Source organism: Strix uralensis, unplaced genomic scaffold (assembly GCF_047716275.1).
Source record: "Strix uralensis isolate ZFMK-TIS-50842 unplaced genomic scaffold, bStrUra1 scaffold_334, whole genome shotgun sequence".
NCBI lineage: Eukaryota > Metazoa > Chordata > Aves > Strigiformes > Strigidae > Strix > Strix uralensis.
Genome location: NW_027436928.1, coordinates 39,265 through 52,223, shown reverse-complemented (window position 1 = coordinate 52,223; position 12,959 = coordinate 39,265). Strand labels below are relative to the sequence as shown.

General features: G+C 64.1%; 1 protein-coding gene and 1 long non-coding RNA gene across 2 annotated transcripts in view; both read right to left on the bottom strand.

Annotated features, from left to right (window-relative positions):
* The window catches only part of LOC141938831 (chromodomain-helicase-DNA-binding protein 3-like), a gene marked incomplete at its 5' end in the record, with an annotated part of 59,962 nt that overhangs the window by 15,330 nt on the left and 31,673 nt on the right, over positions 1 to 12,959 (bottom strand). Inside the window, 7 exon segments of the mRNA XM_074857849.1 lie at positions 2,740 to 2,873; positions 4,557 to 4,568; positions 4,570 to 4,643; positions 5,721 to 5,786; positions 7,545 to 7,722; positions 9,572 to 9,738; positions 12,064 to 12,295. Of these exon segments, the coding sequence (XP_074713950.1) occupies positions 2,740 to 2,873; positions 4,557 to 4,568; positions 4,570 to 4,643; positions 5,721 to 5,786; positions 7,545 to 7,722; positions 9,572 to 9,738; positions 12,064 to 12,295 (863 nt within the window).
* LOC141938832 (uncharacterized) lies at positions 164 to 2,730 on the bottom strand. Its single transcript, XR_012627400.1, has 2 exons — positions 1,528 to 2,730; positions 164 to 784 (listed from the first exon to the last, which is right to left on the bottom strand). It is a non-coding gene; the product is annotated as an uncharacterized LOC141938832 (long non-coding RNA).

The window sequence follows — 12,959 nt, the reverse complement described above, 5'->3', positions numbered from 1 at the left end:
AGGGTCCCCTGTCCCTGTCCTCAAACTCTTGTCCCCACAGATCCTGTCCCCCTTGTCCCTTGTCCCCATAAACCCCCGTCCCCAGTGTCCCTGTCCCCAGCGTCCCTGTCCCCAGGCTCCCCGGTGTCCCCATCCCCAGGGTCCTCAGTGTCCCCAATGTCCCCGCGCCATCAGCCTGTCCCCTCATCACAGCGCCTGTCCTGGGCTGTGCCAGCTCCGGCCGGGTCCTGCCACCGCTCTGGCGTCCCCTGAGCCAGACACCGGCCCCCCCCGAGGGGACATGGGGACCCCCGAGGGGGGGTGACTCTGTGTCGGGGTGAGGGGGACACGGGCTCGTCCGGTCCCCAGGAAAACCGACAGCGATGGCGCTCGGCTGAGTAAGGGCTCATCACGCGGCATGGGGACACGGGGGGACAACGGGGACATGGGGGGGACATGGGAAGGTGGGGACATGGGGACATAAGGACACGGTGACAAACAGGGCCATGGGGACACACGTGGGGACATGGGGACACTATGGGCGTGGGGGGGGACACATGGGGACAGAGGGGACAATAAAACATGGGGACGCACATGGGGACACGTGGGGACATGGGGACACACGGGACATGTGGGGACACGGGGATGACTTGAGGACACACATGGGGACATGAGGACAAGGGACAATGGGGACATGGGGGACATGAGAAGACGGGGACACAGGGACACGGGGGGACACGCGGGGGGACACGGGGACAGACGTGACAAACAGGGCCATGGGGACACACGTGGGGACATGGGGACACTATGGGCTTGTGGGGGGACACATGGGGACAGAGGGGACAATAAAACATGGAGACACACATGGGGACATGTGGGGACATGGGGACAAAGACATGGGGACACGGAGACATGTGGATGACTTGAGGACACGGACGGGGACATAAGGACAAGGGACAATGGGGACATGGGGGACATGAGAAAATGGGGACACAGGGACACGGGGGGACACAGGAAGGTGGGGACATGGGGACATAAGGACACGGTGACAAACGGGGCCATGGGGACACACATGGGGACATGGGGACACTATGGGTGTGTGGGGGGACACATGGGGACACGTGGGGACAATAAGACATGGGGACACATGTGGGGACATGGGGGGACATGGGAGACATGAGAAGATGGGGGACACAGGGACACGGGGGGGACACAGGAAGGTGGGGACATGGGGACATAAGGACACGGTGACAAACGGGGCCATGGGGACACACATGGGGACATTATGAGTGTGGGGGGGGACACACGGGGACACAGGGGACAATGAAACATGGGGACACACGTGGGGACGTGGGGACACTGAGCATGTGGGGGACACACGGGGACAGAGGGGACAATAAAACATGGGGACACACGTGGGGACATGGGGACAACTTGACACACACGGGGACACAACGGACAGTGGGGACATGGGGGGACACAAGAACATGGGGACACAGGGACAGAAGGGACAATAAAACATGGGGGACACGTGGGGCCATGGGGGACGTGGGGACATGGGGACAACATGAGGACACAAGGACATGGGGGACACACGTCCCTGGTGCCACCATCTATCCCTGATGCCACCACTGCCTGTCCCCGATGCCACCGCCTGCCCCCAGTGTCACCACCTGTCCCCAATGTCACCGCCTGTCCCCAATGTCACTGCCTGTCCCTGATGCCACTGCCTGTCCCTGGTGTCACCGCCTGTCCCCAGTGTCACCACCTGTCCCCAGTGTCACCACCTGTCCCCAGTGCCACCGCCTGTCCCCAATGTCACTGCCTGTCCCCGATGCCACCGCCTGTTCCTGATGTCACTGCCTGTCCCCGGTGTCACCGCCTGTCCCCAGTGTCATCACCTGTCCCTGATGTCACTGCCTGTCCCCGATGCCACCACCTGTCCCCAGTGTTACCACCTCCCCAATGTCACTGCCTGTCCCCAGTGTCACCGCTTGTCCCTGGTGCCACTGCCTGTCCCCAGTGCCACCGCCTGTCCCTGGTGCCACCGCCTGTCCCCAGTGTCACTGCCTCCCCAGTGCCACCGCCTGTCCCCAGTGTCACTGCCTGTCCCCGGTGTCACCGCCTGTCCCCAGTGTTACCGCCTCCCCAATGTCACTGCCTGTCCCCGGTGTCACCACCTGTCCCCGGTGTCACCGCCTGTCCCTGGTGCCACTGCCTGTCCCTGGTGCCACCGCCTGTCCCCAGTGTCACTGCCTCCCCAGTGCCACCACCTGTCCCCAATGTCACCACCTGTCCCCAGTGCCACTGCCTGTCCCCAGTGTCATCACCTGTCCCCGATGTCACTGCCTGTCCCCGATGCCACCACCTGTCCCCAGTGTTACTGCCTCCCCAATGTCACCACCTGTCCCCGGTGTCACCGCCTGTCCCCAGTGTTACCGCCTCCCCAATGTCACTGCCTGTCCCCGGTGTCACCACCTGTCCCCGGTGTCACCGCCTGTCCCTGGTGCCACTGCCTGTCCCTGGTGCCACCGCCTGTCCCCAGTGTCACTGCCTCCCCAGTGCCACCACCTGTCCCCAAGGTCACCACCTGTCCCCAGTGCCACTGCCTGTCCCCAGTGTCATCACCTGTCCCCGATGTCACTGCCTGTCCCCGATGCCACCACCTGTCCCCAGTGTTACCGCCTCCCCAATGTCACCACCTGTCCCCAGTGCCACCACCTGTCCCCAGTGCCACCGCCTGTCCCCGGTGTCACCTACTTGAACTCCTTCTCGGTTTTGCCGCGCAGGTCGCGCACGAGCCACTGGGAGGTGAAGGCGTCCTGGGGGGGCATCCCCCAGCGCATCACCGCGTTCAGGAAGGCCTTGCGCTGCCGCGTGTTGAACCCCAAAACCTGGGGGGGGGCACGGGGGGGGTCACGGGGGTCCGAGGGCCGGGGGGGGGGCGGGTGTCACATTAGTGGGGGGACCCACATGTCCAGGGGGGGCTCGGGGGGGTCATGGGTGGGTGGGGGGACTCAGACATGGGGGCGGGGGGTGTCACGTTAGTTGGGGGGACCCAGATGTCGGGGGGGGGGGGGGGGGGGGGCATGAGTGAGTGGGGGGGGGGATGTGGGTGTCCTGGGGGGGTCATGGGTGGGTGGGGGACCCACATGTCCAGGGGGGGCGCAGGGGGGGTCACGGGGGTCCGAGGGCTGGGGGGGGGGCGGGTGTCACATTGGTGGGGGGACCCACGTGTCCAGGGGGGGTGCGGGGGGGGTCACGGGGGTCCGAGGGTGGGTGGGGGACTCAGACATGGGGGGGGGGTCACGTTAGTTGGGGGACCCAGATGTCTGGGGGGGGGGGGGGGGCATGAGTGAGTGGGGGGGGCGGTGTGAGTGTCCTGGGGGGGTCATGGGTGGGTGGGGGGACCCACATGTCCAGGGGGGGCACGGGGGGGGGGGGTCACGGGGGTCCGAGGGCCGGGGGGGGGCAGGTGTCACATTAGTGGGGGGACCCACATGTCCAGGGGGGGCTCGGGGGGGGTCATGGGTGGGTGGGGGGACTCAGACATGGGGGCGGGGGGTGTCACGTTAGTTGGGGGGACCCAGATGTCGGGGGGGGGGGGGGGGCATGAGTGAGTGGGGGGGGGGATGTGGGTGTCCTGGGGGGGTCATGGGTGGGTGGGGGGACCCACATGTCCAGGGGGGGCGCGGGGGGGGTCACGGGGGTCCGAGGGCCAGGGGGGGGTGGTGTCACATTGGTGGGGGGACCCACGTGTCCAGGGGGGGCACAGGGGGGGGTCACGGGGGTCCGAGGGTGGGTGGGGGGACTCAGACATGGGGGGGGGGTCACGTTAGTTGGGGGGACCCAGATGTCCGGGGGGGGGGGGCATGAGTGAGTGGGGGGGTGGGGGATGTGGGTGTCCTGGGGGGGTCATGGGTGGGTGGGGGGACCCAGATGTGCCGGGGGGGGGGGACATGGGTGTGTGGGGGTACCCCAACATGGGGGGGGACACACATGGGTGTCTGGGGGGGGTCATGGATTGGGGGGGTCACGGCTTGGGAGGGACCCCCCCAGCATCTGGGGGATGTGGGTGTTGGGGGGGGGGACACACAGCTGGCCAGGGGGACCCCGGTATCCAGTATGGCGGGGGGGGGGGGGGGGTCGTGGGGGGGTGAGGGGGCCCCCTGTCCACATTGGGGTGTCTGGGGAGGGGGGGGACACCCCAGTCCCAAAGGGCACCCCAACATTTGCACACCCCAGAATCCAGATGCGCCCCCCCCCCCCCCCCCGGCATGGACCCAGCCATCCCCCCCCCAGCCCTGCAGTGGGCCCCAGTGTTAGGGTGCCCCCCCCAGTGTTGGGGTGCCCCCCCTCGGTGTCAGGATTGCCCCCCCCAATGTTGGGGTGCCCCCTCCCCGGTGTTAGGGTGCCCCCCCAGTTTTGGGGTGCCCCCCCTCGGTGTCAGGATTGCCCCCCCCCAGTGTTGGGGTGCCCCCTCCCCGGTGTTAGGGTGCCCCCCCCGGTATTGGGGTGCCCCCCCGGTGTTGGGGTGCCCCCCCCAGTGTTGGGGTGCCCCCCCCGGGGTCCCCCACCTCGATGTTGCCCGCCCACCCGGGCCAGCAGCGGGGGCAGGGGTTTGTCCTTCTCGTTCCGCAGCTGCCGCTTGGACTGACGCCGGCCTGGGGGGGGGGGGCGGCGGGGGGGGGGGGTCAGCACCCACCCCCAGCACCCCGACACCCACCCTGGGGCACCCTGACCCCCCCCCCCCCAGGGCACCCTGATGCCCCTCAGGGCACCGTGACCCCCCCCCCTTGGGTCACCCTGACCCCTCCCCCCCAGCACCTCAACCTCCCCGACACCCCCCCCCTGGGTACCCCAACCCCCCCCAGGGGCACCCTGACCCCCCCCCAGAGCACCCTGACCCCCACCCCTGGGTCCTCCAGTGCCACCCCAGATCCCTCCCCAGACCGGGGTGGGGGGCTGAGGGGGACACAGAGGGGACATGGTGGGTCAGAGAGGGGACACGGGGGGACATGGAGGGGATGGGGGGACAGAGGGGACATGGGGGGACATGTGGGGGGACACAGGGGGGACATGAGGGGACATGAGGGGACATGGGTGAGACACAGGGGACATGGGGGGACATGTGGGGGGACACGGGGACATAAAGGGGACAGGAGGGGACATGGGTGAGACAGAGGGGACAGGGGACACAGAGGGGACAGGAGGGAAACGAGGGGACAAATGGGGACACACAGGGGACAGGGGAGGACAGAGAGGTGACACGGGGGGACATGAGGGGACACAGAGGGGACATGGGGGACATGAGAGACATGGGAGGGACATGAGGGGACACAGAGGGGACACGGGGGGACATGAGGGGACACAGAGGGGACATGGGGGGACATGAGGGGACACGGGGGGACATGAGAGACATGGGAGGGACATGAGGGGACACAGAGGGGACACGGAGGGACATGAGGGGACACAGAGGGGACATGAGGGGACACAGAGGGGACACGGGGGGACATGAGAGACATGGGAGGGACATGAGGGGACACAGAGGGGACACGGGGTGACACACAGGAGAGGGGAGGGCAGAGAGGAGACATGGGGGGACAGGGGGGGACACGGGTGAGACAGGGGATGGGGGGACACAAAAGGGACACGGGGGGACATGGGGGGACATGGGGGGACACCCAGAGGGGACACGGGGGGACTTGGGGACACCCGGGGGGGGCGCGGGGGCCACTCACCCTCCGGCCGCTCGTCGAAGTCCTCGTCCTCCTCCTCGGAGCCCACCGAGTACTCGGACTGGTTGTCTGGGGGGGACCCTCAGCACCGGCACCCCCAGACACCCCCAGACACCCCCAAACACCCCCAAACACCCCCAAACACCCCCTGCACCCCCAAACACCCCCAAACACCCCCAAACACCCCCTGCACGCCCCAAACACCCCCCAACACCCCCTGCACCCCCCAAACACCCCCTAATACCCCCAAACACCCCCTGCACCCCCAAACATCCTCCCACACCCCCAAACACCCCCCAAACACCCCCAAACACCCCCCTGCACCCCCAAACACCCCCAAATACCCCCAAACACCCCCAAACACCCCCTGCACCCCCAAACATCCTCCCGCACCCCCAAACACCCCCTGAACACCCCCAAACACCCCCTGCACCCCCAAACATCCTCCCGCACCCCCAAACACCCCCTGCACCCCCAAACACCCCCCAAACACCCCCAAACACCCCCTGCACCCCCAAACACCCCCCAAACACCCCCTGCACCCCCCAAACACCCCCTGCACCCCCAAACATCCTCCCGCACCCCCAAGCACCCCCCAAACACCCCCTGCACCCCCCAAACACCCCCTGGTACCCCTCAAAGAACCCCTGTACCCCCAAATAATTCCTGTACCCCCAAACACCCCCGGTACCCCCCCGGTACCCCCCAAATCCACCCCGTACCCCAAACCCCACCCCCTGCTGTGGGACAGGTGACCCCAGAGCCTTCCCAGTGCCTCCCAGTAACTCCCAGTGCTCCCGAGGAACATCCCAGTCACCTCCCAGTTGCCCCGGACCCACTTTTGTCCACCTGGATGCCGGTGCCCAGCGCATCAGGACTCTTCCCAGTATGTCCCAGTATCCCCCCAGTTTGCCTCAGAGCCCTCCCAGTGCCTCCCCATCTGCCCCAGTGCCCTCCCAGTAACTCCCAGTGCCTCCCAGTTGCACTGTACCCACCTTGATCCTCCTGGCTGTAGGTACCCAGTGCATTGGGACTCCCCCCAGTGCCTCCCAGTCTGTCCCAGTGCCTCCCAGTCTGTCCCAGTGCTCTCCCAATGCACCCCAGTACCTGACCAGTCTGCTCCAGTGTCCTCCTAATGTGTCCCAGTACCCTCCCAGTGCCTCCCAGTGCCCCCAGTTAGCCTGGACCCAGCTTGGTTCTCCCAGGCAGGGATGCCCAGTGCATGAGGACCCCTCCCAGTAACTCCCAGTGCCTCCTAGTACCCTCCCAGTGCCTTCCAGTACCTTCCCAGTGCCTCCTAGTACCCTCCCAGTGCCTCCCAGTACCCTCCCAGTACCTTCCCAGTGCCTCCCAGTGCCCACCTTGGTCCTCCTGGGCAGCATCGTTGTAGTCAACCTCCTTGTGCACCCTCTTCCCCTTGCCCAAGTTGTGTCCCAGTGCCTCCCAGTGCCTTCCCAGTGCCTTCCCAGTACCTCCCAGTACCCTCCCAGTGCCTCCTACTGCCCACCTTGGTCCTCCTGGGCAGCATCGTTGGAGTTGACCTGCTTGTACACGCGCTTCCCCTTGCCCAGGTTGCATCCCAGTGCCTCCCAGTGTCTCCCAGTGCCTCCCAGTGCCTCCTAGTACCTTCCCAGTGCCTCCCAGTGCCCCCCCAGTGCCTCCCAGTACCTCCCAGTGCCCACCTTGGTCCTCCTGGGCAGCATCGTTGTAGCTGACCTGCTTGTACACCCGCTTCCCCTTGCCCAGGTTGCATCCCAGTGTCTCCCAGTGTCTCCCAGTGCCTCCCAGTGCTTTCCCAGTGCCCCCCCAGTGCCTCCCAGTGCCCACCTTGGTCCTCCTGGGCGGCATCGTTGTAGTTGACCTGCTTGCGGACCCGCTTGCCCTTGCCCAGGTTGCGGGCCAGGTCCTCCTGCTGCTGCTCGTAGTGGTGCCGCAGCAGCTTCTCCCAGTAGTCGGGGTCGACGTTCTCCTCCTGCTTGATGATCTCCCGCTCGATCTCCTCGATCTGCCGGCACAGGCACCATCAGCAGCGACCCACCTCCAGCAGCTCCATCACCTCCACCATCTCCACCACCATCATCTCCATCATCCCCATCCCATTCATCTCCATCATCTCCATTACCACCATCTCCATCATCTCCATCACCTCCATCAACCTCCGTCACCCCCATCATCCCCAGCACCTCCACCATCTCCACCACCATCATCTCTATCATTCCCATCATCTCCATCCCCATCATCTCCATCATCTCCACCATCATCCCCATCACCTCCACATCTCCATCACCCCCATCTCCATCACCTCCACCACCATCATCTCCATCATCCCCATCCCATTCATCTCCATCATCTCCATCACCTCCACCATCTCCACCACCATCATCTCTATCATTCCCATCATCTCCATCCCCATCATCTCCATCATCTCCACCACCTCCACATCTCCATCACCCCCATCTCCATCACCTCCACCATCCCCATCACCTCCATCATCCCCTTCATCCCTATCACCTCTAACACCTCCATCTCAATCTCTCCCATCCCCACCTCCACCATCTCCATTGTCCCCATCCCCATTGTCCCCATCATCTCCATCTCCATCATCTCCACCATCCCCACCTCCACCATCTCCATTGTCCCCATCCTCATTGTCCCCATCATCTCCATCTCCACCACCTTCACCACCTCCATTGTCCCCATCATCCCCACCTCCACCATCTCAACCGTCCCCATCTCCATCATCTCCACTGTCCCCATCATCTCCATCTCCACCATCTTCATCATCTCCACCATCTCCACTGTCCCCATCATCTCCATCTCCACCATCTCCACTGTCCCCATCATCTCCATCACCTCCACCATCTCAAGCGTCCCCATCTCCACCATCTCCATCTCCACCATCTCCACCATCTCCACCATCCCCATCATCTCCATCTCCCTCACCTCCACCATCTCAACCGTCCCCATCTCCATCATCTCCATTGTCCCCATCACCTCCATCTCCACCATCCCCACTGTCCCCATCCCAATCATCCCCATCATCTCCATCATCTCCACTGTCCCCATCATCTCCATCTCCACCATCTCCACTGTCCCCATCCCAATCATCCCCATCATCTCCATCACCTCCACCATCTCAACCGTCCCCATCTCCATCATCTCCATTGTCCCCATCATCTCCATCTCCACCATCTCCACCATCTTCACTGTCCCCATCCCAACCATCCCCATCATCTCCATCTCCATCACCTCCATCTCAAGCGTCCCCATCTCCATCATCTCCACCATCCCCATCATCTCCATCACCTCCACCATCTCAAGCATCCCCATCTCCACCATCTCCACTGTCCCCATCATCTCCATCTCCACCATCTCCATCATCTCCACCATCCCCACCCCAACCATCCCCATCATCTCCATCTCCATCACCTCCACCATCTCAAGCATCCCCATCTCCACCATCTCCACTGTCCCCATCATCTCCATCTCCACCATCTCCATCATCTCCACCATCCCCACCCCAACCATCCCCATCATCTCCATCTCCATCACCTCCACCATCTCAAGCGTCCCCATCTCCATCATCTCCACTGTCCCCATCATCTCCATCTCCACCATCTCCATCATCTCCACCATCCCCATCATCTCCATCTCCATCACCTCCACCATCTCAAGCGTCCCCATCTCCATCATCTCCATTGTCCCCATCATCTCCATCTCCACCATCTCCATCATCTCCACCATCCCCACCCCAACCATCCCCATCATCTCCATCTCCATCACCTCCACCATCTCAACCGTCCCCACCGTCCCCCTCCCTCGCACCCTCGTGTCCCCGCGTCCCCCGGGCGCACCTTGTCCTCCTCCCTCACGACGTACTGGGCCACCTTGAAGGAGCTGAGATACTCGTTCATGTTCTGCACGTCGGCGTCGTCGGTGGCGTCCTGGTTGCGGTCGAGGAGGCGGGCGATGGCCTCGTTGTCGTAGTGGATGACGCTGCTGTCCTCCTCCTTGTTGTCCCCTGCGCCGGTGACACGCTGCTGACCCGGCCTGACGTGCTCCAGCGGGGCCCGGCACGGCTCAGCGTGGCCTGGGCGTGCTCCAACATGGCCCCACACGGCCCGACATGACCTAGTACGGCCCAGCATGGCCCAACATGGTCCAGCACGGCCCCACATGGTCCAACATAGCCTCACATGACCCAGTAGGCCCAGTGCGGCCCAGCATGGTCCAACATGGCCCCACATGGTCCAATATGGTGGTCCAACATGGCCTCACGCCGTCCAACATGGCCCAGCACGGCCTGACATGGTCCAACATGGGTCTCACACGGCCCAACATGGCCTGACACGGCTCAGCATGGTCCAACATGGCCCAACACAGCTTGACATAACTCAGCATGGGCCAACATGGCCTAACATGGCCTGACATGGCTCAACATGGTCTGCATGGCTCAACATGGTCTAACACAGCTTGACACAGCTCAGCATGGGCCAACATGGCCTGACACGGCTCAGCATGGGCCAACACAGCCCAACATGGCCTGATACAGCTCAGCATGGGCCAACATGGCCTGACATGGCTCAACATGGGCCAACACGGCCCAACACAGCCTGACAGGGCTCAGCATGGGCCAACATGGCCTGACACGGCTCAACATGGGCCAACACGGCCCAAGACAGCCTGACACAGCTCAGCATGGTCCAACATGGCCTGACATGGCTCAACATGGGCCAACATGGCCCAACACAGCCTGACATGGCTCAGCATGCGCCAACATGCCCTGACACGGCTCAACATGGTCCAACATGGCCCAACATGGCCTGACGCAGCTCAGCATGGTCCAACATGGCTCAGCATGGTCCAACACGGCCCAACATGGCCTGACACAGCTCAGCATGGTCCAACATGGCTCAGCATGGGCCAACACGGCCCAACATGGCCTGACATGGCTCAACATGGTCTGCACGGCTCAACATGGTCCAACACAGCCCAACGTGGCCTGACATGCCTCAGCATGATCCAACACGGCCCATCATGGCCTGACACGGCTCAACATGGTCCAACATGGCTCGGTCATGAGTCTCACAGCTCTGTCATGACCTCACGTGTCCCATCATGGCCTCGCATGTCCCACTATGAGCTCAAACATCCCACCACGGCTCTGCATGACCCATCGTGACCCCACTGTCACCTTGCACATCCCATCATGACTTTGCAAGCCCAGTCGTGGCTGACCATGGCCCACCAGGGCCTCTCATGTTCTACCACGGCCCAACACAGGCCACCATGTCCTACCATGGCCTCCCACATCTCATCATGGCCCACCACAGCCTCCCATGCCCTACCATGGCCCACCACGGCCTCCCATGGACCTCCCACATCTCATTGTGGCCTGCCATGGCCTCCCATGTCTTACCACAGCCTACCACAGGCCACCATGGCCCACCACGGCCTCCCACATCTCATCATGGCCCACCACAGCCTCCCATGTCCTATCACAACCCATCACGGCCCACCACGGCCTCCCATGGGACTCCCACATCTCATTATGTCCTGCCATGGCCTCCCATGTCTTACCATGGCCCACCATGGCCTCCCATGACCCACTACAGCCTACCACGGCCTCCCACGGCCCACCATGGCCTCCCATGGGACTCCCACATCTCATTGTGGCCTGCCATGGTCTCCCATGTCTTACCATGTCTTACCATGGCCCACCATGGCCTCCCATGACCCACTACGGCCTACCATGGCCCACCACAACCCACCACAGCCTCCCACATCTCATCACGGCCCACCACGGCCTCCCATGTCCTACCATGGCCCACCACAGGCCACCATGGCCCACCATGGCCTCCCATGTCCTACCATGTCTTACCATGGCCTACCACGGCCCACCACGGTCTCCCACAGCCCACCACGGCCTCCCACATCTCATCATGGCCCACCACAGCCTCCCATGTCCTACCATGGCCCACCACAGGCCACCATGGCCCACCATGGCCTCCCACATCTCATCGTGGCCCACCATGGCCTCCCATGTCCCACCATGGCCCACCACAGGCCACCATGGCCCACCATGGCCTCCCACATCTCATTGTGGCCCACCATGGCCTCCCATGTCCCACCACGGCCTCCCATGTCCCACCATGGCCCACCACAGGCCACCATGGCCCACCATGTCCTACCATGACCCACCAGAGGCCACCATGGCCCACCACGGCCTCCCACATCCTCCCTTGGCCCACCATGTCCCCCCAGGAGCTCTCACATTCCCCCCTCCCCTGCCAAAGCCCGACACGCCCTGTCCCCACCCCTTCTCCCAACCCCGCTGGGCGCTGACCCTCGTTCTCGTCCTTGAAGAGCTCCTCGGTGCCGAACTTGAGGATGTCATCAAGCTCCTGCTTGGACATGGAGCCGGCCTTGGAGCCCAGCCCTGGGCGCACCACCAGGTGCGTCAGCATCATCTTGCGCTTGGCCACCTGCGTGATGCGTTCCTCCACCGACGCGCGCGTGACGAAGCGGTAGATCATCACCTTGTTGGCCTGGCCGATGCGGTGAGCCCGGCTGAAGGCCTGCGGGGACGGCGACGGGTCAGCGGGGACGCGGCCGAGAAGATGGGGGACACGGTGGGGCAGGGAAGTGACGGGGGTGGGGGGATGGCAGGAGGGATGTTGGTGGGGGGACACGGTGGGGGACGTGTCAGAATGGGGACATTAGTGGGGGACACGTCAGAGGGAGGACGTTAGTGGGGAACACTGGGGGACACGCCAAGAGAGGGGACACGGTGGTGGGAGACATGGTGGGGGACACATCAGAGAGGGGACAGGGTGGGGGACCTGCCGGAGCGGGGACACGGTGGTGGGGGACACGTCAGAGGGGGGACAGGGTGGGAGAGGACACAGAGCAAGAACAGGGTGGTGGGGGACACGGTGGGGGACACATCAGAGTGGGGACATTAGTAGGGGACACGGTGGGGGACACATCAGATGAGGAACAGGGTGGGAGGGGACAGGGTGGGGGACCTGCTGGAGCAGGGACATGGCGGGGGGGGACACGGTGGGGGACACATCAGAGAGGGGACGCAGTGGTGGGGGACAGGGTGGGGGACACGTCAGAGTGGGGACGTTGGTGGGGGACACATCAGAGAGGTGACAAGGTGGGAGGGGACAGGGTGGGGGACCTGCCAGAGCGGGGATGTGGCAGCGGGGGGATGTGGTGGAGCAGGGGTGCAGCGGG